At 57.6% G+C, this 26,177-nt stretch overlaps 1 protein-coding gene across 2 annotated transcripts; it reads left to right on the top strand.

Moving 5' to 3' along the window:
* Positions 1–894: 894 nt before the first annotated feature.
* On the top strand, positions 895–25,678 carry SEMA7A (semaphorin 7A (JohnMiltonHagen blood group)). Of its 2 annotated transcripts, XM_005560066.4 has the most exons (14): positions 895–1,106; positions 16,054–16,205; positions 16,693–16,734; positions 17,033–17,125; positions 17,327–17,411; positions 17,557–17,667; positions 18,288–18,427; positions 19,010–19,194; positions 20,050–20,158; positions 20,252–20,450; positions 22,978–23,105; positions 23,280–23,434; positions 23,634–23,695; positions 24,004–25,678. In XM_005560066.4, the coding sequence occupies exons 1-14, from the start codon at positions 935–937 to the stop codon at positions 24,363–24,365; spliced, it is 1,995 nt and encodes a 664-aa protein (XP_005560123.3). In that variant the 5' UTR covers positions 895–934; the 3' UTR covers positions 24,366–25,678. The 2 variants fall into 2 exon arrangements, 1 of the variants encoding a protein (XP_005560123.3); XR_012415173.1 differs by lacking the exon at positions 22,978–23,105.
* The last annotated feature ends 499 nt before the right edge of the window (positions 25,679–26,177 follow it).

The following is a 26,177-nucleotide window of genomic DNA, read 5'->3' as shown; positions in this document are numbered from 1 at the left end:
ACGTAGTTCTGAGAGGAGGAACTGATGGCAGAACTGGCTGAGCTGCTCAGGTAACTGCAGAGGGTCTGGGCCTGGACCCCCAAGGCAGTCCCCACTGAATGGTCAGATTGCCTGAGATAGGTGAGCCCTAGGTACTTTGTGGGCAGAGATCCCCTTAAGCTGTTCTCACCCTCCCTCCCCCACAGTGAGTCTTGGGCATGGGGGATGCTCCCCTCTCTACTTGGGGAAGGGGCCTTCCTAATTATATCCCCCTCCACTCACATGGAAATGAGTTTGGATTTTCTGAGCGTACACCAGCTGGCTGGGGGGGAGGCAGCCCAGAAGGCTGCTGGCTGGGGAAGGGAGGAGAAAGGAGAGGGAGGGGAAGGAGCCAGGCCAAGATGAAAAATTTCCAGTGTTCTCCCAGGCAGAGCAATAGCGGGTCCCTGAGTGCTCCCCACATATCATCGTTGTGCCTGCTGGTAGGCTCAGCAGGAAGCCGTGTCCACTTAGGCGAACTCATCCTCCAAGGACCATAGTCCTCAGGGTGCGAACCACTTAGCTGGCCATAGCAAGGTTGTTGGGTGTTGGACTCCTCTGTGCCTTTGGACAGAGGTCCTCCACGACTTCTAGGCCAATCTTTTTATGGGGTGCAGGGAGTGGAACTGAGGCCCAGAGAGGGGATAGGGCCTGCCGCCCCTGGCAGAAGACCACAAGTCTGGCTTGTCCGCAGCTGGGCTTTCCCCGTAGAGTTGCCCGGGAGAGGGTGCGAAGGTTCCCCCAGCGGTTCCGCTCTCGCTCAGGAAAGCCAGTGAGGCGAGAAAAGGCTGCGAGGGGCGGGGGGAGGGGCGGGGTGGGGTCAGCGCTGGCTCCGCCTCCTAGCGCTTGGGTCTGCCTGCGGCCGGGCGCTGGCTCAGTCTCGGCTGATTGCTGCTGTCGCTCCCGGGGCCACGGGATGACGCCTCCTCCGCCCGGACGTGCAGCCCCCAGCGCACCGCGCGCCCGCGTCCCTGGCCCACCGGCTCGGTCGGTGCTCCTGCTGCGGCTGCTGCTGCTGCTCTGGGCGGCCGCCGCCTCCGCCCAAGGCCACTCAAGGAGCGGACCCCGCATCTTCGCCGTCTGGAAAGGTAGGCGGCGCCGCGCGGCTGGTCGGGCGCGGGATCAGACGCTGCGCGGGGCGGGTGCGGAGTATGCTGCACCCGGAGGGAGTGCGTGCGCTTGGCTCTGCGGGTCCCGGGCTGTCCCCGCGCTGTCCTCGCGTGGAGCGTGTGGGTTTGGGTGAGTGTGTGTGAGTGTGTGCGCTGGCACACCAGAGCCGGCTGTAACGCTGCGGCGAGCGAGCGGCGGGGCCGGAGCCCCGGCCAAGTCGCACCAAGTCTCTGGCAGCCGGGAGCCGCAACGCCCGGGCGCCAGGGGAGGGGGCGGGCCCCTCTCTCGGCCCCGAGCCAGTCTGGGTTCTCTGGCTCGGGGGCTTCGGCGCAGGACCCTTGCCCCGCCCGGGACACCAACCCCGGTCCCCTCCTCTTGAGCTGCGGGCTCTGCTGGCGCGCGGGGCGCAGGCTGGGCCGGCGAGGGGGGCGCGGACCCCTTGCCGCCGCCGCCGCGCTTCGGCAGCGGGAACAAAGACCCCGCCGCCTGCCCCCGCCCCCGCCCCGGCCTGGAGCTCGGGCCAGGCAAGGGGGTGGGCACCCTGCGGCGAGGCGGCGGGACATGGTGTGGTGCGGGGGCTTGGGGTACCAGGGCGCTGCCTCCGCAATGCCGGCACCGGCTGCTCCCCCCTTGCCCGCACGTGGCAGTTGTCACCAGAAATCGGCTCCAGCGTTGGGGGGCAGTGCCCGTTGGGTGGGGCACGGCTGTTGGGACCCCCAGGCGCTGGATCTAGGGCGGGGGTGCAGCCTTTAGGCCAGGGTAGGTATAAGAACCTGGGGGACCGGAGTCTCCCCCAAGGCACCTCAGTTTAAACCCTGTACTATGGGACAGAAAGCCGGCTAGGCGGGTGTTTGAGGCTTTCTGCCGTGAGGAACTGATCTCCCCTCCCCTGCATTGCACACAAATGCCTCCCCGCCCCCAGGCCGACTCGGCTCTGTCCCCAAATTTGGCGTGTCTGCGGCCCCCCTGTGGTGATGGTGGGGGAGTCGCAGTGGGGACTGGGGGGACTGGTCGGGTCTAGCCCCACCGGGAGCCTTTTGATGCCTTTGGCAGTTTGCAGGGATTGCGGGAGTCTGAGCATTATCTGGGGCAGGTATTATTAGCAGAGGGGAAAAAAAAAAAACATACAGAAAACGAGTGGCCCGAACTGCCGCAGTAGCTGAGGGAATGTGACTTGCCCAAGGTCACTGAGCAGTGTGGGTGCTTAGGTGCAGGCAGGGGCTCTGATCTGGCACAGGACCAGTCCAGGTTCTGCGTTAGGGAGGGGAGAAGGATTTAGATGGTTCAGGGACTATGAATGAGGTGTTCTGGGGACCAACTCGGCTACCCAGCCTGAGGTGCTCCTGGAGGAAGCCAAGCAGCCCTGCTAGAGCTCTAGCCGCCTGTGCATGTAGGAGACCTGCACACCACTCTGCAATCCCAGCTCTAGCCCCAGCTTCGTTTGCCCTCACAGCAGCTTTGCCTTCCCTCAGTCCCCTTGGCTGTCTTGGACATCATAGCATGTGGGCACTCTGGAAGGGACAAATGGGCATGTCTGAGTGTTCTGGAATCTTTCCCTACATCAAACCCTTTGCATTTTGGCTCTGTTTGCCTGTCCCACAGTCTTCCCATGAACCCCCACCCCCACCCCACTTAATGCACACCCGCTTCTTAGCACTTAATGCATACATCCCATCCTGGGCACTTAGTTCCCACCCTGAGGCTATTTAAAGCTGCTTTCAGTCCTTTTACCCACTTTTCGAAGCTCCCAGCCCAGCTCCATGGGCTACCTCCCCTACCCGCAGTTCACTGCTGTAGCCACACTGGCTGTGCCCTCTGCTTAGTAATGCACTGTTGAACCCCACTGGCTGGGGTCTGCCAACCATTCACCAGTCTTGTCCAAGGACAGTCTGTGGTCTCCTTCACCAGTGCCAGGTGCCCCACTGGCCAGACAGGCCCTGCCATTCACCTGCCCCCCACCCCCAGGGCCACCAGCTGGTGATGGTGTGCCCGACTGACAGCTGCCTCTTGTCTCCTGTGGGGTGACACATGGTAATCGGACAGGAATGGGCTTGGGTAGGACAAACCCAGGAACAGGGTAAGAGGGGGTCTTTCTGGAAGTCTAGAGCTCTGTCTACCAGTGGGTGGGTGCGAGTATGGTAGTATCCAGGAATGACAAAATCAGGGATGGTGGTGGTTCTGGAGCCATTTCTCTGTGAGGCATAGATGGGGATTTTAGTTTTGAGTCAGGACAGCTGTGGGGACTGGAATAGGTATGGAAATTTCTTTATTTTCTGCTGATTGGATCCCCAAGTTCTAGAGAAAGATTAAAGCAGGGAACTCTGAGAGTGGCCTAGCCTGCACTGATCAGGGAGGTTGCTGCCTCTGCAGCCTGATGAAAGTCTGGCACAGTGTAGCGCAGGCCAGGGAGAGAGATGGGCCATCATGTACCTGCTGGGTGCCCTTGACCTCCGCACTTGTCTTTGACCCTTAGAGCTTGCCAGAGCAAGAAAGGCTCTAGGGGTTGTCTCCCAAGGGCTGTCGCTGACACATGGGCAAGTCAAGGATGTGCATGTGTGGTCCTGATCTTCCTGCAAGCAGCGACTGGAAGGGAGTAGATTGCAGGTGAGGTCTGGGGCTTAAAAGGAGGTTGGCATGCCTGTGTAAGCTGTGCACCCCTCTTCCATTTTATCAGTGGTTGGAGGAGGTAGAGAAGGCATGGAAGGTCCTGAACCCCAAAGTCAGAGGTGAACCAGCCTGTCCATGGGGAAACAGAGCCCACATCCCCAGTCTCAACCTGCCCAGCTGGTTCTGCCCTCCCTCGCTTTTGTCCTATTAAACAATGGGATGTTATTGTTGACTTGGTGGCTGCTGGGGAGCCATTCTGGGGCTGCTCCCCAGGGCAGGAGGTTTGTTACCTCCTCCAGGGGATGAGGTCACATCTGGGACTCCCCAATCATCAGCATTTCCAGTGGAAATCCTTGCCCCCTTGGGGACTTAGATGTGTTCATCACCTTCAAGGTGAACTTCCTCTGCAGAGTCTCATGGTGGGGGGGCAACTGTCTGGAGGAGAGGGGGAGTTTCCTAAGCCGAGAGAAATGCATGGTGAGGTCATCAGGAGCTTCCTACCAAGCTCTGTGACCCCTCTGTCCTGGACAGTGAAGATTCTGAGAGCAGGTCTGGTGGAATGGATGCTGGCACAGGTCCAAGGATGACCGTGGTATAGGGGAGAGAGTTGGGAGGTCGGGAGCCTGGTTCAGGCTGTGACCTAATTTGCTCTGTGACTCTGGGCAAGTGTTTGTCTTTTACTGAACCTCAGTTTCCCCAAGTGCCCAAAGAGGGTAGGAGAGGGGGCTTATCCTTGTCTGAGATTTAATGTCTTAGGATTTCTATCTCTCTGGGATGGGAGGGGCTGGACAGAGTCTGTGGTGGCCTGTTTAAATCTTAGATTTCCAGAAATCTAGAGGAGAAATTGAAACCTGGGAAGTCAGGGGAAACCCTTAAGTTTCATGTTCTTTCCTTATTCTCTCATGGGCCAAAGGCTGAGGATCATTTGGAGGAAATAGCTCATTAGCTTGTGCCCTCACGGGTGGACATATTCACTCAGCAAACATTTGCTGGGGCCAACCTTGTGCTGGTCTTGAGGCTGAGCTTGGGGATCATGGAACAAGATGATTCTATGCCCTTGGAGACTTTTCAGTGTAGATGGAGATGGGCAGATAAACCTGCAGGTACAACAGAATGTGTAACAGAGAGCAGCTATGGGCACTGAGGAGATGTCTAACCCAATTTTCCCAATCAGGGAGGGCTTCCCGGAAGAGGTAGCAAGCTGAAATGGCAGGAGGAGTGAATCAGCTGGGGGAGGGAAGGAACAGGAGGAAGCACCCCACTTAATAGTATTTTAAACCCAAGAATTTACAGCAAGGACCACAGAGAGGAGAGAAGCCATGTGAGGGGCCCCCATATGAGGAGGTATTGAGTCAGCCTGGGCCTGGGGGCTTCCGAAAAGTTTGAAACTTGTCCAGCTGGGCATAGGTGAGGGGATACCTGTCATCCTATGGCTGGCCCAGCAGTGGGGAGGAAGGCTGCATCCACTGGAGAAAGGCCGTGGCAGGCAGGGAAGGCCTCTCGAGTGCTGGCAAGGCCATAGCCCCGTCACAGCTCCCTGGTGGGAGGCTGGGGCTGGGTCCAGGGAGACCATGGCTTTCCACATTGACTCCTGACCACAGGACAGTCTCCAGGTGAGAAGGTCTGTCCCTCAGCTCTGTCTTCTCCTGCTCTTCCTCTGCAGAGATGGAAGGAGCATGGAGGTGGTGGGGTGGGGGTGGCGTGGATAGATCACTATCTGGGCTGAAGGTGGGGCCCTGAGGGAAGCAGGGAAAGCTGGGCTCTGTGTTTTGAGGAGGGCCAGGCAAGGTGGGATGTGAAGTTCAACCCAGGGGGCAGGTCTGGCAGCCCTCAGGGGCAGTAGCGGGAGTGCATGGACCACTAGCTGACGGCCTGTCCACCCCCAGCTTCACAGGGCTCTGTCACAAGAGACTGACTGCACTTCCCCCGCTTTGGTCGGCAGCTCTGCACTGAAAAGTTTCCACTTCTCTTGATTTCCTTTTTTGGCCCAGCATGGCTGCCCCGGGAGCCTTCCTTCGTCCATAGTTGGGGGAGGAAGGGGCCCTTAACCTGTCCTGCCTTCAGAAGAGCCAGGGTTCCGTACCCTTGCAGGAAGGGCCAGCCACTAGGTGTATGGCCAGCTGTCCTGTCCTCAGGGAGCCAGACAGGCTAGAAAGAAAGCCAGGGAATGGAGAGCCCCGGCGTCTTGTTGGGCCCTGCCTCCTCAGAGGACAGAGTTCCCCCTTCCCTAGCCAGCCAGGCCTCGAGGGACCGTCCCCTCTCTGCCCCGAATGGTATGGGGTGGCTCTCCAAGCCCTTTACTCTCCCTGGCCCTGGCCTTACTGTGTCTCCAGAACTGTGCCCAGCCTCCTGGAGGACCTCCGTCCCTATGCTGCATCCCATCTGGAACACACGGCACACAGCTGCCGCCTTCCCCAGGCCCTGCATGGTGGCCTGGCCCCACTGCCTCCTGGACTCCCATGGTTCTTCCCTCACTGCTCCCTGGCTCCCCCATTCCTCTCTGCACCCCACTCCTCTCTGTACCCCACTTACCTCCTCCTTTCTGCTCTGCCCAGAAAGGAGGTTGCTGGTTCTTTCTCAGTTCTTCTGAGGGACCTTCTTGGATGACCCCAACCCACACAGCCTGACAGCGCTAGCTTAGGATGTCAGAAAAGAAATGCCAGAGATTAGCTAGGCCAGCCGAACATTCCACAGATGGAGAAACTGAGGCTCAGAGATGACAGGGACTGGCCCGAGGTCACCCAATGAGACAGGCAGAGCTGGGACCGGGGCTGAGTCTTCTGAGCCTGTTTCTGCCCCACCTCTCAGCCTGTTTCCAGCTTTCTGTCCGCCGTCATACTCTGTCGCAGGCTGGGGGCTCCTTGAGTGCCTTTTTTCCTCAGCTAGCTCAGCTGAGCTCAGACTCTTCCTGCCCCAGTGCTATCTGTTCTAGGAGCCGCACCAGCCATCAGTGCCCTCTCTTCAGGACCTTGAATTTGGACCAGCTCCATATACCCCTTCTGGTCTTTCCTCAGGTGGTCTGGGCCTTGGGTGCCAAGGACAGGTTGATCTGTGTCCCGGCTCGGGCTAATCTGGTTTTAACTGTCATGACAGCCTGGGATTAGGCTGATCCTGCCATGCCTTCTGCACCCCATGCTTCCAGCCAGAGGCTTGGGCTCTGTGCCAGCACCCCTGGGTAACTTCTCATCATGGAGGGCAGCAGGCCTAGGTCTGTGTTCAGCTCCTCTGGGGGAGAGTCAGGAAGAGAAGCCCTGGGTTTGCCCTTGGGGAGCCCCCCACATTCCTGGAGAGGTGGGTCTTCTGCCTGTGAAGTAGGGTGGACCCTTGGGAAAGTCAGGAATGACCTGCAGATGTAGCCTAGGACTGTGACAGGAGGTGAGAGCAGGAAAGGTCAGTGTGGGATGGTGTAATCAAGGAATGCTTCCTGGGGGAGGAGGAGGAGCCAGGCTAGAGCTAGGGGCAAGGGCATAGAGTGGGGGCAGAGTACAGCACAGACAACTATTCATATTGTTGTTTGTACAGAGTCTCACGCCTGTAATCCCAGCATTTTGGGAGGCCGAGGCAGGCGGATCATTTGAGGTCAGGAGTTCGAGACCAGCCTGGCCAACATGGTGAAACCCCGTCTCTACTAAAAATACAAAAAAATTAGCTGGGTGTGGTGGCACACGTCTGTAATCCCAGCTACTTGGGAGGCTGAGGCAGGAGCTCTGGCCCAGCCTGTCGAGGAAGGAAGGTCACTGTGATGACTTCTGCACCCCATTGGTGACCCAGGCATCTGTTCTAGGATACCTGTCCCTCTCGCATGGGAGTTTGGCCTGCCCCAGTCTTGCCTTTCTTCATTGTCTGAGCTGCTCCCTGGCAATGGAAGACATAGAGCAAGAGGAAGCCTTGTCCTCACCTTCAGGACCCCACAGGCCAGATGAAATCCCATTAGACAGCATGATCTGAGTGAAGATGGTAGTGCCAGATGGTTTGTGGTACAAGGTTGAAGGTACGGGCAGTGAATCTGGAATACTTCCTGGATCCAAGGGATTTAGCTAGATTTTCAAGGACAGGTAAGATCCATGTGCACAGAGAAAAGGGGAAAGGTCAATCCAGGGAATGGAGAACAGGAGCAAAGTGCAGAGATGGGAATGAGCCATGGCAGAGCTGTGCAGAAATGAGGTGGGCCTTGACTGCCCTGCCCTGAGGGTTTGGGCCCTGCTTGGATGGGCAGATAGGAGCCATGGTGGGTCCTTGAGCTGAGGAGCGGAGGTGAGTGTTTTGGCCAGGGCTGGCTGGGTGGGGACCTGGCTGGTGAGCACACTCTGCTCTTCACTGTGGTCAGCTTCAGAGCATGCAGTACTTTTTTTTTTTTTTTTTTTGAGACAAGATCTCACTGTCTCCCAGGTGGAGAGCAGTGGTGCAATCATAGCTCTCTGCAGCCTCGAACTCCTGGACACACGTGATCCTTCTGCCTTGGCCTCCTAAAGTGCTGGGATAACAGGCGTGAGCCATGGCGCCCGGCCCCACAGAGTACTTTATGTTCTGAGCAGAGATCTTGAGAGACTTGTCTTCCTACTCAGTCACTCAGGACCAGGGCCCCACGCTGCACCATGAGAAGATTCCTGCCCCACTGTTGTAACTTAGGATCTTTAAGATGGAGAGCACTCCTTCCATGATTAAGAGAGAGACAGGTGGAAATAAAGATTTTGTTACTAACAGGTCTTGAGGGATACCTGGCATACCTGAGGCCACACACGTGGAGGTCAGGGAGCACATGCAGGGTGGAGGGATCCATGGGCCAGCATCTTTATGGGGTCCAAGGTGTTATTCAAACAAGCTTTTCACAGGGAGTTTGTTTTGTTGTTGTTGTTGTTTTTTGGAGATGGAGTCTCGCTCTGTCACCCAGGCTGGAGTGCAGTGGCGCGATCTCAGCTCACTACAACCTCTGCCTCCTAGGTTCAAGCAATTCTCCTGCCTCAGCCTCCCAAGTAGCTGGAACTACAGGTGCACACCACCACGTCTGGCTAATTTTTTTATATTTTTGGTAGAGACGGGGTTTCACCATGTTGGCCAGGCTGGTCTAGAACTCCTGACCTCAAATGATCTGCCCGCCTCAGCCTCCCAAAACGCTGGGATTACAGACGTGAGCCACCGTGCCTGGCCTCCACAGGGAGTTTTAATTGGTGAGTTTACAGCAAGCAGTCATGAGTTCCAGGAGGTCATGTTGTGACTGAGACAAGGTCACTGGCCTGTCTGCACAGTCCATGCGGGCTGTGGGGTCAGCGGGACCAGTTAAATGGGCTGTATGTAGCTGTCCCACAGGGAGGCAGTCACCAGGAGATGACTGTCTATGGTAGATATCTGGATTGAGCACATTGAGGAACCGGGAGGGGGCAGGGAGCTGGAAACGGTGTCAAGGGTGACAGCCCTGCTTCTGGTGTAAGAAAGCCCAGATTATATTCAAAACGGATGCCAGGACAACATCAAAGCATAGGAATTCACTACACTCACCTGGGCCTGCAAACCCGTGCTCACTTACACACTGTCTTCAGGGTGTTATGGGCAGAGGTCAGGCCTTCATTGGCCAAGTAGCCTCTAACTGGGCTTCATCCTCTGTGGGCCTTGGTCTCCTCATCTGTCTGGGAATGGCTGGCCTGGAAGCCTCCACGGGCCCGTCTCTGGAATACAATGTTATAAACACAGATTCTGGAGTCAGCTTGCCTGAGTATGAACCTCTGCTCCACCTCTTACTAGCTGTGTAATGCTAGGTAAGTTACTCAGCTTCTTTGTGTCTCACGGTCCTCATCTGCAAAATGGGGATAATAAAAGAACCTACTTCATGAGAGTTCAGTGATGATTGAGTTAAAACTTATTTGGAATAGTGCTTGGCACGTAGTAAATGCGATGGAAGGGTTGGGTGGTAGGGGCATCATCATCGTCGTCATCATCTTCCTCCTCCTCCTCTGGCATCTCTGGTTTCTGATGGAATGCAGCCCTGGCAGCCCAGCCCCTGCCAGTTCTCCCTAATGGGCTTTGCTGGCTGGCTGCCCTTGCTCGGTCTCCCCTGCTGGTTCAGGCTAAGGCTAAGACTGGGTAACCTTCTGTTTCTCAACAGTCTTCCACCTGCCTCCCTCCCTCCACTTGGGGTGGTGTAGCCATCCTCTGCCCTCTCCCCCACCCCTGCCTTGGCTCTGGGCCCAGGGGCAGGCCCTGCACCGCTACCCATTGTCTGCTTTGAAGGAGCCACCAGCTGACTTCGGCCCCACTCTGGGGCTTTTGGAACCTGATGGGCTGGAGAACAGCCGGAAGGTGGACAGGACATAGTGTTTGTCCTGGGCTTCCGGCCTTCCCTGGGCTTGGGCTCAGGGCCTCCTTACCGGCCTTCCTTCCCTGAGTCCTTGAATCCTGCCCAGCACAGCCCCTCATCACACTGCTTTCCACACTGACCCTTCTCCCCAGGACTTTGCCCCAGACAGTCTCCCCAATAGCCAAACCTTCTTCTGGTCCTTTGAGCACAGTGGTGCCGTGGGGAGAGCATCCAGACCTTGGTGGCTTGGAAGGGCGTTAGTTTTCCTGTTTGTAAAACGGCAATACAGGTTGTCCTGCCTTCTTTACAGGGTGGCTGGGGGTTTGGTGGGCTGGTCAGTGGAAGCAGATGAGAGTGTCAGTTTTTTCTGCCACCTCCACTTCCAGAAAACTGTCTGACTTCTGTGGCACTCAGAGAGTCACACTTTCCCAGAAAGACCCATGGACTTAACCCTGATTGTTTTGTGATTTGTTTCAAGAATCCTGGTGGGTCGTAAAACCCAGGCCCAAACAAGTACCAGCATCTACCCCAACTCACACCCAGCTAAACCACAGAGGAGGAAAGTGAACCCAGGAAGGCCCAGCCTCAGTCACCGTCACAGCCAGCCAGCTATCCGGCCACCAAAGAGATGATGAGACTTCTTGGAGTCAGGGCTGAGCCACACATGAGATATACTCCCCTCCCACCCACAGCTGACCTTGGTGGGTGGGAGGATACTCCCCTTTGGCCCAGCACACAGCGCGCTCTTCTCATGGCTCATAAAGAAGGTAGACTACTCACTCCTCCATGAGCTGAGTGCTATCTCGAGGCCCCACCACCTGCCCCAGCACACAGGCTCTGCTCCTGCCAGGCAGCTAGCTAATCTAGAACCTAACCCTGCCTGAATTTTGCCAGGACCCACCTGCAGCCATGACCTGTCCTTAGCACCAAGCCAGTGCTACCCTGGAAACCAGGCTTCTCACACCCTCTTCCTGGCCATATCAGGAGAGACAGAAACGTTTGTTCCTGTACTCCCACCCCTAGTGGAAGGGTTTCCTCTACCACTCTGACATGCACAGCACCTACACTTCCACCATTAGTCACTCCTTTGGATTTAAGGCTTTGATCACTAAAGGCCCCTGGGAGATCAGGGCCTCACCTGGAAGGTGGGTGGGCGGGTGATTCCCTTTAGTTATCAGGTTAGTGACTCGGCACCTAGTGAGCAAGAGAGGGAAGGGTAGAGTAGGGATGATTCAGGGAAGTAGGGAGAGGCTGAATATACAGCTTTTTGCAAATCAGAGGCTCTCCAGGAAGCCCAGGATGTGATCCTGGAGAGAAGCAGCTGGGTAATGGGTACTGGAAACTTGGAGCTTCCCTCGCTCTGTGTCCTTGGGCCAGTGGTACAGCCTCTCTGGCCTCCACGTCCTTCAGTTCAATGACTGTTCAGATCCTCTCCCTTCCACCTTGACATGTGGATGTGGGATTCCAAAAGGTGGGGAGGCTGCAGGCTAATTCCTGGGCATCATGTGGGCCTTCCCTCTGCTCTGTTTGCCAGGCATGTGGTTGGGCAAGGGTGTGAGGTAGGCCTGGCAGTGCAGGGGTGGGGGCACAACTGTGGGAGGAGGCTCCTGCCAGATGTGCTGGCTCTCCGACCTGAGGTCGGCCTGCTTTCTGCTCCTTGGCCCGGGGCCTCTCTGACTGCCTGACTTAGGCATTCTCCGGGGGGGGGGTGCCCACATTCCTGCCATTTTCAGAGCCTGACTCTCTGCCCACTTTCAAAGGGCTCCTTGAGGTTAGCATTCAAGGCCCACTGGGTCAGTGGGTCAGGTTGCAAGGCTGGCTTTGCCAGACCAGAGCATGGGACCCAGCCCCTTCATGGGCAACACCACCTCCCACTCTGCCCTCCCCTGGAGCTGCACTCCTCTTTCACAAACAACAAGAGTATGGGGACAGCGGGCCAGACGGTGACAGCACCAGAGTGAATGAGAAGAGGAAGCGTGCGCCACCAGGCAGGCCTGCTTTAGGAAACGCACCCCAGAGGCCCAGACTTGCCACAGTCGGTCAGCTGCTGGGGTGGTGATCAAGGGTAGGGGCCCCAAGGAGTCAGGCCCCATTCTTTCCAATGGGATCAGAGCCCCGTGAGCACCTGGCCCCAGGGCTGTGTCTGGTGGAGGTTATCTCCTATAACCCAGCCTTCCTTGCAGCCCGCCTATCTGACTGGAGCTGGGCCTTGCTGGTCCTGCCACCATGAGAAATGGGACTCAGGGGAACTATGGAGTCCGGCTGGGTACGGGGCAGCCTGAATGTGCTTTCTTGGTCCAGCAGGAGCGAGGATTGGCTCGGAATCACATGGGGTGGGGGGTGGGTTGTCTTGTGCCTGGCTTGCCTCTGGGCTATGCCCTCCCCATGTGTCCCTAGCCCCCTCCCCTGCCTGAACCCCTGGTTATTCTGGGAGCTTTTAGCTACCACTTAGTCAGCCACTAATGCGTCAGGCTGGGTAGTGAGGGGGGAGACACGGTGCCAGACGGTGCTCCTTTTAGACAGGCAGGATGGGAAGCAGGGGGAGCCAGGAGGTGGGGGACGCCAGAGGATGGGGAGGCATTTTCCACTCCTGGCCCTGCTCGTAGAGTTCAGGCAGCAGGGGAGAGTGATGGGCAGTGGGTCAGTGTGTCCTTGGACAGGCTGCATCTTCCCTCCCCCATCACACGTGGGCCTCAGCTCACCTTCCTGATTCTTCTCTCATTAGGACTGTGCCAGGCTGCAGCGCATGGCCTCTGCCCTCTGTACAGCCACCTTCCCTACCTTTGCTCAGTCTGTGTCCCCTGCCTGGCATTCCCTCCCTGCCTGTTCTGGGCCCATCCAGCTTTTATCTACCTCTCCTCTCTCTTTGAGTTCATAAAGCAGCAAAAAGAAAATGTTCAGGGATATGACACGTACTCCCTTGGCCTGGCCTTTTTAGGGGCAGCCCCTGGCCTTGCTCAGCCCCTGCCTGCGCAGAGACTCGAGGCCTGGCCCTGATGGCTTGGTGCTGCCTTCACTTCCAGGCAGCCCTCCTGCCCCTGAGCCCCCAGCCCCCGCTCCTGCCAACCTAAACAAAGCTTCCTTTCATGTATTCATCGAGCTGCTGCTGCTCGACACTTCCCGGGCACAATCAGGCCTTTTGAGGGCCTCGGGCGGTGCGGGAACCCAGGCCGGGGCTGGGGTGGAGAATGGGCCAAGGCCTTGTCCTGGGGCTGAGCTGGTGTCATTCCCTCTAGCCCATATGCATCACCAAGAAGTGAGCTGGGAGGGGCAGGAACCTGGGGGTCACGGGAGGCCGTGCTCCTGGGCTCCTGTTCGTTTTCCTGCAAAATGGGACGAACAGTCCCTGCCTTCCTCCGCCCTAGCCATTGTGGCTAGGGTTTGAAGGGAACTGGGCTCAAGCTTGCAGATCCGCATGGGATTGTCCTGGCCCTAGTGCCGCAGCTCCTACCCAGGGGCCAGCAGCCCTCACCCTCCCTTCATGTCTTCAGCAGATACTTTGTGGGCAGCCCTGTGGTCCATGCTAAGACAATTTTGCTGGGGAGCTGTGGAAGCTTTCTGTGGTGCGGCTGTCTGACCCCTCAGATGTGTTCCCAGAGTAGGGCCAGGCTCCCCCTCAGACCTTACTCTCCGGGACCCAGCCATGCCTCGGCCATCAGGGGCCGTCAGGCTCGTCAGGCTCGACTCCCTAGGGCAGGACTGCTTTCCTCTTCTCTTCAACAGCCCTGCAACTCCTAGATGAGGCACCACCCCCCAGCCCAGGGTCCTATCTGGTGCCTCTTTCCCCTTGAGTAGTTGTACCAAATTGGCCTTGCTGGCTCCCTTGGAGACCTGGGCCTGTGGCCTTGGTGCAGGTGTGGGGCTAAGGTGACTGATGGAGGTGGCTAGCACAGTCTGACGGCTGGGACTTTTCTGCTTTGACTCCCAGGGGCTATGGATCTCGGGTCCTAGCCCAGCATCTCCAGATGCAGACATGCACCTTTTCGTGGCTGCCAGGCTGGCTATTGGGGGATGGGAGGGGAGCAGGAGGGGAGTTGGGGCTGCAGACTGTCTGGATTCCAGGCTGGGCCATAGGGGATGGTGGCTGCGGCTTGGGCTGCGGGTGGAAGGGGAGTCATGGGAGCTGAGTCGGGAATACTGTGTCTGTGACCCCAGCACTCTAATTCTATCCCAGGAAGGTAGGGGGAGCAGGGCAGCACCCAAGACCTGCCAGTTTTCCCTTCCTCCCTCCCGGGGTGGGAAGGAGTCATGGGAGCTGAGTCGGGAATACTGTGTCTGTGACCCCAGCACTCTAATTCTATCCCAGGAAGGTAGGGGGAGCAGGGCAGCACCCAAGACCTGCCAGTTATCCCTCCCTCCCTCCCTCCCACTGAAGTGCCAGTACCTTTCAGCCCTTGCTCTGCACATCTGGGGCCTACAGGGAGGGAGGCTTGGGGGCCAGGGAGGGCTGATATCCCCGGAGCTGTTCAGTTGGGCTGTTTATGATGTGCACCAGGAGAACTACACCACCCAAGGACAGTGAGCTCAGCATTTCTGTGGCCTGCCTTGCTCCTGAGAGCTGATACTCCACCTTTGGACAAGCTGATCTGTCCTGCCTGCTGATGTGACCTTGGCATGTCTCCCAGGGTACCTCAGCATTCTCCTCTGCACAGTGCAGCAGGCCACAGAAGAGGTGAAGAATGCTCACTTCCAGGGGTGACCTGACCGTGAAGGGATGTTTCTTAAAGAATGAAGGTGTGGTTGCACCGTGTGTGGTCCAGCTGCTCCATATCCCCGTTAATGCAGAATCAATATGGCTCCAATGGGAGTCAGAGGGATCGGGGGCAGAGTTGAGGAAATGGTAGTTTTTTTTGGTCAGAACTGGAGCTTGGGTGTCACTGCCAAGCTGGCTGCCCCAGAGTTTCCTGCAACTGGAAAAACAGTGGTCAGACCCAGTTCCTGGGTGAGGCCCCGGCTGGTCAGAGGGGAAGATGCTGGCTGTGGCTGATTGCTGGGGGCACAGCCACAGGCCATCCCATCCCTATAATTTACTCCTACAACCAGGACAACCTCAGTAGTGTCACTGGAGATGAGACATCTCCCCAGAGACAGTGGCTGCAGTCAGTTTCTTTTTTGGGGAAAATATTTCCAGTCAGCCCTTCTGCTGAAAGGCCCAGGCTGTGCTCTGTGAAGGTCCCCCTGTCCCAGAGTTGCTGGGGAGGGAGAGCTGATCTTTACCCCCAGGAGAGCTAACATCTCCGTGGGTGAAACCAGGCCAGAGTGGGCCATGGTGCAGAGTCCAGCTTGGTAGGCAGGAGTATAGGCTCTGGTTCAGAATCTGCTACTGACCTGCTTCCATGTGCCCTTGGGCTGCCCCTCCCTTGGCCTCTGTTTTCCCATCTGTGAAATGGGAGGGAGTAGATGTTGAGGTTCCTTTCCTCCTTTAGTCTAGTGCTCACTAAGGGGCTGGGGAGGGACCAGGAGGGGTTGGAGAGGGATTCCTGAAGGAGGAGAAGGGATTCTGAGCATTGTGATTCCTCGGAACCTGGACTCCAAGGGGGGTGCTTGGAGGCCCTGCTGCCTGCTGAAAGGCCTGGGGTCGGGGGGCACCACTTGCTTTGGCTTAGGGCAACAGAAAGCCTCCCAGAGCATAGCCAAGGAGCCCTGGTCCTCCTGCTGGAGCCCAGCCCCTCAAGAGTGTGTGCCAGAGGAGGGGGTCTGTTCCCCCAAGAGGTCCCTAAATCCTGCCCCATTCTGAAGTCACACACACTGTGAAGGAAGGAGAGGCTGCCACACTAGGGGAGGGGCCGTGCTGTAGGTAAGGACAGCTGGTTGCTGGAGCCCACCAGAGGATCTCTTACTTCTCCTGTCCTTGGCTCTCTGCGTCTGGGTGCCACCCCAGCCCAGAGCTTGTCTGAGGCCCTGCCAGGACGCTGAGCACAAAGCACTGGTTGTCAAGCAGGTTCCGGTGTGCCATGTGGAGGGGACCCAGAGTCTTCTCTCTTGGGACCTGGCTTCAATGTTTCTACTAATTGTCTCCTCCTCAGGCCATGTAGGGCAGGACCGGGTGGACTTTGGCCAGACTGAGCCGCACACGGTGCTTTTCCATGAGCCAGGCAGCTCCTCCGTGTGGGTGGGAGGACGCGGCAAGGTCTACCTCTTTGATTTCCCCGAGGGCAAGAACGCATCTGTGCGCACGGTGAGCCTCTCTCCCCCAATGCCCCACCACCCTCGTATCTCCCCTCTAGCCCTGCCGAGGGGCCTCAGGGAATCTGTGGGAGCTGGCATCTCTTCCTAAACTGCCCCCACCTCCGTATCCTATAAATGGCTCCTGGGGGAGGCTCCCTAAAGGTAGTCCAGATTGGAGTGGGGAGCTGGGGCGGTGTGGAGAAAAACAGGAGCTAATGGGCCTGGCCAGCTGGGCAGCGCTGCTGCAGAAAGCCCAGGCTGGAAGCTGGGCCCCAGAGCCCATGGCTGGTCTTCTGAACCCTCTGGGCCTCAGCTCTGGATATGAGACCCTGTTTGACCTCAGGTAGATCACTTACCCTCTCAGAGCCCCAGTTGCTCATCTGTCAGATGAGAATAATGGTTGCTTCCTTTGGGGCTTATCCTGAGGCTGTGTGGAAAGCATTTCGGGGGCATCTCACTCCTGGCAGAGTGAACTAATGCTTCTCCCCTTCCCCCAGGTGAACATTGGCTCCACAAAGGGGTCCTGTCTGGATAAGCGGGTGAGTCGGGGAAGGAGTATGGAGGGATCTGAGCCACTTGGTAAAGGGAGAGGAGACCCTGAGGGTCTGAGGAAGGAAGCATGGCCCTGCCCTGTGAGACCCAGACTGATGGGGAGACGTGGTCCTCTGTGCTTAGGGGATGGCATCAGCTGCACCCACTCTGGGCTGTCCTGGGAGGCTGTCACCTATGCTCAACCCTTCCGACACCTTCTTCCCTGATCCTGGGGGTCCTAGTGCTAGACCTGCCAGGGCCTTCCAGCAACCAATTTCTCTCCTTCCTTCTCTCTTACCCGGGCAGGACTGCGAGAACTACATCACTCTCCTGGAGAGGCGGAGTGAGGGGCTGCTGGCCTGTGGCACCAATGCCCGGCACCCCAGCTGCTGGAACCTGGTGAGAAGGCTGCTCCCCATGTGCCTGATTAGCTCGCCTTCTACTGGGTGGGCTTCTGCCCCTCAAAGTGGGAAGGAGATGGCGAGACTCCAATGCTGCCCTTGCCCTGGGAGGATTGGGCCCCTGGCCGAGAAACTGGCCATCATGGGAGGCAGTGGCCGTGGGATTACGTGACCATCCAACCCTCTGGATCTCCCACAGGTGAATGACACTGTGGTGCCACTTGGCGAGATGAGAGGCTATGCCCCCTTCAGCCCGGATGAGAACTCCCTGGTTCTGTTTGAAGGTAGGGCAGTGCTGGAACAGGCGCCCCAGGGGGAAGCTTCTCAACTGGGCTGGGAGAGGGGTGGTCAGCTCCTTGTCCAGTGTCTGGAGGAGGGACTTCCAGGAGCTGCCTGCCCTTACTCATGCCCCCCTCCCACCATCCCCAGGGGACGAGGTGTATTCCACCATCCGGAAGCAGGAATACAATGGGAAGATCCCTCGGTTCCGCCGCATCCGGGGCGAGAGTGAGCTGTACACCAGTGATACTGTCATGCAGAGTGAGTCAGGCTCTGACTGGGCTGAGGGTGGACCAGGGGGTGTGAGCACCTAAGGTGGCAGATGGGAGCCTGATGTTTCTGGGAGGGCTCCCTGAGGGCCGCTGGGGCCATGCAGGAAAGCAGGACCTTGGTACAGGCCTGAGGAGTTAGGGTTGGCTGGGGGCAGAGGAACAGACAAGGTGTAGCAGTGGGATGGGCCCAGCCCTCTTTGGGAACACAAACAGAGGGAGCCCCAGACCCAGCGCAGGGTCCCCAGGAACCAAAGTTCATCCTCTGCTGAGTTCATGTGGAGGCAGCCCCCAACTCCCTCCTCATTAGGGCTCTGCCAGTTGGGCATAAGTGACGTAGGGGCCCCCAGGGACCTTCCCTCAATCCCCAGGCATGAAATCATTGCTCCTGGGCTGATGACATCTTTGTAGGAGGAGGGCAAAACAGGTGTGGGGTGGAGGTGCAGAGCCTAGGGCCCCTGGGGGTGTTGGACCTGATGTTCTGAGTCCTCTTCCAGATCTGATTTGCCATGGTTTGTGCAGACCCGAAGGAGAGAGGAGAGTGTGCAGGGTTGGGGTGGTCTCCCAGGCAAGCCTCCCAGCTTTACGCCCACTCGCCTCTGTCCCTGGCAGACCCACAGTTCATCAAAGCCACCATCGTGCACCAAGACCAGGCTTACGATGACAAGATCTACTACTTCTTCCGAGAGGACAATCCTGACAAGAATCCTGAGGCTCCTCTCAATGTGTCCCGTGTGGCCCAGCTGTGCAGGGTGAGCAGGGGCGTGAGGGCTGCTGGCTGCATATCTGTGTGTGAATAGGTCTGAGTGAGGGTGAGTTCTGTGTGTCTGTGTGCATGTAGAAGTTGTGCGGATGTAGGAGTGGGTCTGTCTGGGACTGTGGGAGTAGCTGTGTGTACATGGAGCGTCACGCGTCTGTGTGTGGGTAAAGGTGGCTGAGCTCCTGTGCACATATGATGGCATGTGAGCATGTGAGAGTATGATGGTGTGGGGGTGTGTGTGTGTTGCCTGTGTGAGTGTGCTGTGCCATGTGTGTGGGTGTGTGAGTCAGTAAATGTGTGTCTGAGTCCATCTGCTCTGTGGGGACCTGGCACTCTCACCTGCCCTGACCCCGAGCACCGTTGGTCCTGGGCTCTGGCTCAGCCAGGCCTGCTGACTGGAGTCTCATCTGGAGACCTGCCCTGAGTCCTGGGGCACCCCTGGCAGGTCCCGGCCCTTCACAGCCTGCCTTCTCCTCTGGGCCCAGGTGCTGATATTGCTGGCAGTGGTTTCCTGGAGGGTGTGGGGAAGCCCGGGCAGTTGCTGAGGGGCCTCTTCTCACCTCTACCTTTCCAGGGGGACCAGGGTGGGGAAAGCTCACTGTCAGTGTCCAAGTGGAACACTTTTCTGAAAGCCATGCTGGTATGCAGTGACGCTGCCACCAACAAGAACTTCAACAGGCTACAAGACGTCTTCCTGCTCCCTGACCCCAGCGGCCAGTGGAGAGACACCAGGGTCTATGGTGTTTTCTCCAACCCATGGTGAGTGGCCCTTGTCCTGGGGCCGGGGCTGGCATTGGTTCAGTGTCCAGTAGGGACAGGAGGCCTTGGGCCCTGCTGAGGGCCTGCCTGGTGTGGCATGAGCAGGGGCTGCAGGCTCAAGAAGTGAGGCTGTTGCTGCGTGTGGGGTAGGGGGACAGCCAGTGCAATGTGTGTACCGTCGTGAGTGAGTCTGCACTCATGGGTGTGTGTGCATGCCCTATATGTACACTCATGACTGCACTTGTGCCTGTGTGTCCCGCCACCTGTGTGTGCCCAGAGTGGACGCTGGGCCTGGGAGGAAGCTGCTGAAGCATCTCTCGGGGAGCTGGGTGCTATTACACCCGCTCAGGCACTGCCTGAGCCTGGTAATTCACACTTCTTAATCATTCTCATTGATTGAAAACACAGCAGGCAAAAGTGTTGGGTGTGTGGGGGGAGAGTTAGGGACAGAGTGGAGGAAGCCAAGACCCTGCTCTGTGGCTCCTGGGTGGGTGGGGCTGCCCCGGCTGGGAAGAGGTTGGAGGTCTGGCCTCCTGGGGCATCAGCATCCCACAGCCTGTGCCCAGGGAGGGTTAGAGAACTGCTCAGCCCATGTTGGGGTTCCTCCTGCCTTGGGGTCGGGTAGAGCAGATGGCCTCTAGACTCAGTGATTCTGTAACAGGATACAAGGTTGTGGTTTTAGATTGCAGCACAAAGAAATTAGGCTGAACTCCTTCTCTCCTTCCTCCCCGCCATCCCTCCCCATTTTCAGGGGTGTTTGGTAACTCAGTGCCAGGCACGGAGCTGGCCTGGGAGAGTAGAGGTGGATGGGTGGGTTCTGGGCCCCCCATTGAGCTGGTCTCCATGTCACTGCAGGAACTACTCAGCGGTCTGCGTGTATTCCCTCGGTGATATTGACAAGGTCTTCCGCACCTCCTCACTCAAGGGCTACCACTCAAGCCTTCCCAACCCTCGGCCTGGCAAGGTGAGCGTGACACCAGCCGTGGCCCAGGCCCCAGCCCTCCTTCTGTCTCACCTCCCACCACCCCACTGACCTGGGCCTGCTCTCCTTGCCCAGTGCCTCCCAGACCAGCAGCCGATACCCACAGAGACCTTCCAGGTGGCTGACCGTCACCCAGAGGTGGCGCAGAGGGTGGAGCCTATGGGGCCCCTGAAGACGCCATTGTTCCACTCTAAATACCACTACCAGAAAGTGGTCGTCCACCGCATGCAAGCCAGCCACGGGGAGACCTATCATGTGCTTTACCTAACTACAGGTGAGAGGCTACCCCGGGACCCTCAGTTTGCTTTGTAAAAATGGGCATGAAAGGTATAAGGAATAATGTAGTTAACATCTAGTTGGACCTTTACGTGTGGAAGGAATAATTGAGTGACTAGAATTGTGGGGGGTTAATGTGTGTGGGTGTGGAAGAGTCAGACAGGGAGAGCTTCCTGGAGGAGGTAGGGGCAAGAGGGGAAGGGGATGGGAGAAAAGAAAGCATTGGGATTTGGAGGCGGAAATCTGGAGAGTCTGAGCAAAGCCAGGTGCACCTTTGGTCCAGATGTCTGACTCAGGGAAGAAGATGGTAGGAAGAGATGTGGCAAATGAGGAGGAGGGGCCTGAACCACAGGGATCCTGGTCTCTGCCAGGCAGAATGAGGGATTCAGGCCCTGCGCCTGTCTTTGGGATTGTGCAGGTGAGAGGAAACATTTGAGGAGTTGGTGGGACACAAATTAGGCATGAGGAAGGAGTTCCAGGGGCAGAGGCTTTGCCGTCTCACAGAGATCAGGGGCAGCTTCTCCTCTTCCCTGGAGTAGGCCCCGCCGGGGGAAGCTGGGTGGAATGCCCTGGGAGATGCTTCTGCATTCTGGAAAGCCACAGGACACAGAGGAGCCAGTCCTGCGTTGGGTTTGTGGCAGTTTCCCATGCCAGCTGCCTTCCTTGAGACTGGAAAGGCCCTCTAGCACCTCTGGGGCCATTTGATTCAGGCCCAAGCGCCCATCCTCAGTTGTTCACATTCTCCATGTGATTTCCTGTTGCTGCTTCACCTTGGAACTATCTCAGCTTTGGTGACCTTGTAGGAAACTGGAACCCCAGCGCCATTGTTTGGCTCCTGGAAGCCTTGGGGAGAGGAATTTCCCACAGGGCAGGACCTGGGTCCTGAGTCCCTGACTTTTTACCCCGCATTCATTCCAGCTGCACCCTTGGGCCCCTGTCCTTGCTTGGCTTCTGTAGTGGCTGGCACAGCTGTTGTGGTCAGCCAGGGATGGCACTGGGGAGCAGGGGAGGAGAGGTCACACAGTGCGGGACTGGGAGCAGGAGCTAGGACAAGGAAGGCTGGACTTGGGTCATGGATTCCCTTCCTGCAGACTCGGGAGGTGAGCACACTTGAGTGATTAGGGAAGGTGTTTTGGTTCTCTCTGAGGGCCGTGCAGGAGGCCACATTTTGCAGCCTGCAGCATTCATATTGGGGATAGATTAAAAAATAGAGCTTTCTGAGTCCTCTGCAGAGAATGGGAGGCTCTCACAACTGGGAGACGTATTGGCTCTTTTCCTGAGAATTTTGCCAGGGGGATGCTGTTACTGGGGCTGGTTTGGAAGGAGGTACAGGGCAGTATGTCTGTGAAGGCAGTGGCTGGGGTGGGGGCTTATCAGGCCCAAGGAGCATCTGGCCACATCTCAGAGTCCACAGATGAGGATCACAGACGTGTAGAGGAAATGTCCTAGGCAGGCGATCATCTGACTGCTTTTTTGGGGCAGGCGATGCCCTGGGAAATTGGGAGGGAGGGAGAGAGGGAGGTAGGCTATTCTAGAAACTGGGACAGCAGTTGAGGTAGGATTGGGAGGACCAGGGGTCAGGATGCCCATTGGTCCCTAATTGTGAACAGAGAGAGCATTGGTCTAGGAGGCAGGCAGCTCGGTTCTAAGACCTTGGGAACTCTTGATTTAGAATCCAAGATCCTTTTTAGATCTAAGATTTTATAAAATTAAGATATCCCCTAAGACCAAATGCAATGCGGAGTCCTGAATTGGATCCTAGAACAGAAGAAGGACATTTGTGGAAAAACTAGTGAAATCCAAATAAAGTCTGTAGTTTTGTTAATAGTAATGCACCAATGTCAGTTGCCTAGTTGTGACAAATATACCGTGGTTATGTAAGATGGTAACATTGGGGGAACTGGAGAAGGGTAGATTGGAGCTCTCTGTACTATCTTTGCAACTTTTCTGGGAAATCTAAAATTACTCCAAAATAAAAAAATGTATTTAAAGTAAATATATTCCCTAAGAGTCCAGGAGACAGGGGAGTTGTAGAAGCAGCTGAGTGGTTGGGTGCTGACAGATTTGGGTTCCAACTTGGTCTCTGCTGCTCATCAGCTCTGTGACCTTAAGCAAGTGGCTTAGCCTTTCTGAGCCTGATTTCCTTATCTGTGGAGTGAGGAAGATGACAGCTACCTCGCAGGGCTGTGGAGGGTTAAATGAGGTGATGCATGGACAGTAGCCACATTGTCCTTGCTGGTGTGGGGCTCCTGCTTCTGTTCTTCCTGTGCAGCCTTGGGAATGTTGGAGGCCGTATCCAGGGACCCCTGGACCTCCCAGGATGGCCTCTCTGGACCAGCCTTGGAAGGTTCTGGGCTGCCCTTAGGCTCCCACATTCCTCCCCAGTCACGCTCTCCTCACCCTGCCCACCCCAGTCCCGTGACCCTCGCCTGAGCTGTGACTTCCCACCCCTCCCCGGCTAGAGGGAGGCTGCCCGGCCCCACAGTGGGGCTCCCGCCCACTGATCCTCTGCCCACCACACACAGACAGGGGCACCATCCACAAGGTGGTGGAGCCGGGGGAGCAGGAGCACAGCTTCATCTTCAACATCATGGAGATCCAGCCCTTCCGCCGCGCAGCTGCCATCCAGACCATGTCGCTGGATGCTGAGCGGGTGAGCCTCCCCCCACTGCATCCCATGGTCTATGCAGTGACCGCAGCTGAGGACAGGGCTCCTTTGCATGTGATTTGTGTGCTCTTTTAAGAGCTTCTAGGCCTTAGGGCCTGGACGCTTAGGACTGAGTGTGGGGTGGGGCCCAGGCCTGATGCAGTCCTGCTGTCCTTCCAGAGGAAGCTGTATGTGAGCTCCCAGTGGGAGGTGAGCCAGGTGCCCCTGGACCTGTGTGAAGTCTATGGCGGGGGCTGCCACGGTTGCCTCATGTCCAGAGACCCCTACTGCGGCTGGGACCAGGGCCGCTGCGTCTCCATCTACAGTTCCCAACGGTACGTTGGCCAGGATCCCTCATCCCTGGGAGAAGGTGGGTGTGGGAGAGGGGGAGGTGTTGTTGGGCTGGAGGAGGTGGCAGTACTGGGCCTTTCTGGTGGGAACCTCCTCTCTGCTGGAACTGCATTGGGGTGAGGACAGGAGGGCCAGGTCTGCAGCCTTGTATCTGCTGAGCCTCTTTTGTCCTTCCCACTCCAGGTCAGTGCTGCAATCCATTAATCCAGTTGAGCCACACAAGGAGTGTCCCAACCCCAAACCAGGTACCTGATCTGGCCCTGCTGGCGGCTGTGGCCCAATGAGTGGAGTATGGCCCTGCCCTGATTGTCCTGGTCTGAGGGAGACATGGCCTTGTCCTGTGGGCCCCAGGCACATGGGGCAGGATACAGTCCTGCCAAGGGAGCCCTCTTGGTGGGATGAGCGAGACGGAAGAACAAAGGAGGAAGCTGAGGGCTGGGTTCCCCGTGTTCATTCAGAAGCCTTGTCCTGGGATCCCAGTCCGTGGGGAGGACACATCCTTCCCTGGAAGCTCTCGGTCCCTCCTCATGGCTGCTTTCCCCTGCCTCCCCAGACAAGGCCCCACTGCAGAAGGTTTCCCTGGCCCCGAACTCTCGCTACTACCTGAGCTGCCCTATGGAATCCCGCCACGCCACCTACTCATGGCGCCACAAGGAGAACGTGGAGCAGAGCTGCGAACCTGGTCACCAGAGCCCCAACTGCATCTTGTTCATCGAGAACCTCACGGCGCAGCAGTACGGCCACTACTTCTGTGAGGCCCAGGAGGGCTCCTACTTCCGCGAGGCTCAGCACTGGCAGCTGCTGCCCGAGGATGGCATCATGGCTGAGCACCTGCTGGGCCATGCCTGTGCCCTGGCCGCCTCCCTCTGGCTGGGGGTCCTGCCCACACTCACTCTTGGCTTGCTGGTCCACTAGGGCCTCCCAAGGCTGGGCATGCCTCAGGCTTCTGCAGCCCAGGGCACTAGAACGTCTCGCACTCAGAGCCGGCTGGCCCGGGAGCTCCTTGCCTGCCGCTTCTTCCAGGGGACAGAATAACCCAGTGGAGGATGCCAGGCCTGGAGACATCCAGCCGCAGGCGGCTGCTGGGCCCCAGGTGGCGCACGGATGGTGAGGGGCTGAGAATGAGGGCACCGACTGTGAAGCTGGGGCATCGATGACCCAAGATTTTATCTTCTGGAAAATATTTTTCAGATCCCTCAAACTTGACTAAATGTAGCGATGCTCCCAGCCCAAGAGCCCATGGGAGAGCTGGGACCCCATCTCTGGACCCTGGGGCTGAGGCCTGAGTCCTTCTGGACTCTTGGTACCCACATTGCCTCCTACCCCTCCCTCTCTCATGGATGGATGGCTGGTGTTGCTGAAGACCCAGGGCTACCCTCTGTCCAGCCCTGTCCTCTGCAGCTCCCTCTCTGGTCCTGGGTCCTACAGGACAGCCGCCTTGCATGTTTATTGAAGGATGTTTGCTTTCCGGACGGAAGGACGGAAAAAGCTCTATTTTTATGTTAGGCTTATTTCATGTATAGCTACTTCCGACTGCATCTGTATGAAAATACCAAAACTACATGCTGGGGGGGTGGGAAAGGGAGGGGCTGGGAAGGGATGGGTTGGGGAGGGGGGTGATCCCAGTCTGAGGCTCCCGGGGATGAGATAAGAGTCTGGAGACGGGCATGGGTTCTTGGAGAGTGGCATGAGCTGGCTCTGCCCTGGGAGCCCGGTCTGAGGGGGATGTTGTTGGAGCCCCCAGTGTTGGGGGTGGTTATGGGAGGGGGTGGGGTGAGAGAGACAAGGGAGAATGAAGGAGAAAACTGAGCCGTAGGTTCACCGTGTTCATTTAGAAGGACGAGCCGGGTCCTCAGGGGGAGGTTCCAGGACTCTGCCCTTGGCGTTGAGGGTTGGGGGGCGGGGGGCCTCCTCCCTTCCCCTCAGCCCCCTTCCCCAGGGGCTGTGCTTCCATGCTCCTAGCCTCCCACCTTCGCTCAGGACATGTTATAACTTAGGCTAAACTGTGAAAATTCCGGTGGGGATGGCCTGGACCGAGCTCTCCAGGCAGGCGGCCCTGCCCCCAGCCCTGTCCATCCATTTCAGTGGGGAGCTGGGCCCTTCTCCAGCTGTGTCTGGCCGCCCAGGGCAAGGGCTGGGGCCAGCGGCCTTCCAGCTTTGGCCCCTGCACCTCTTCTCAATGCACTTTAATAATGTAACATATTACTAATAAACGAGCTATTTATTTACCTGCGCCTGTTCCTTGCCTGCAAAGCTGTCCTGGTCAGGGGGTGAGGGTGGGGGCTCCTGTTTATTATTCGCCACCCCCTGGCTACGTGAGCATCACACGCATTCTTGCATGTCCTGGTTAGGGCCCAGGAGCCAGCTTAGCAGGGCTGTAGCTAGTGAGAGGCAGGAATGGGTACCTGAACCCACGACTCCTCAGCAGCGTGCTGCTTGCCCAAGCCTTGACCCCAGAGCCCCAATAGCACCTGCACCCCTTTTCCCCATTCCCAGCCTCCACCTCCCACCACTTTCCCTGGGAGGCCTGGCCTGGGCCATGCTAGAAACAGCCTCAGGATTCCCTGCCTTCAAGGGGCAGTTCTGGAGGGCAAGCTGATCAAATGCGGCCCTGTGGGATGCTGTAGGCTTGAGTGTGTGTGCAGGAGGCTGGTGCTGCCTGAGGGGATGAGGGAATGGGATTTGCTCCAGGCAGGGTAGGGGTCTGGGTGAGGGTTGGAGAGTAGG

The sequence above is a fragment of the Macaca fascicularis genome, chromosome 7 (assembly GCF_037993035.2).
Source record: "Macaca fascicularis isolate 582-1 chromosome 7, T2T-MFA8v1.1".
Taxonomy (NCBI): Eukaryota; Metazoa; Chordata; class Mammalia; order Primates; family Cercopithecidae; genus Macaca; species Macaca fascicularis.
This window is presented reverse-complemented; position numbering and strand designations above follow the sequence as displayed.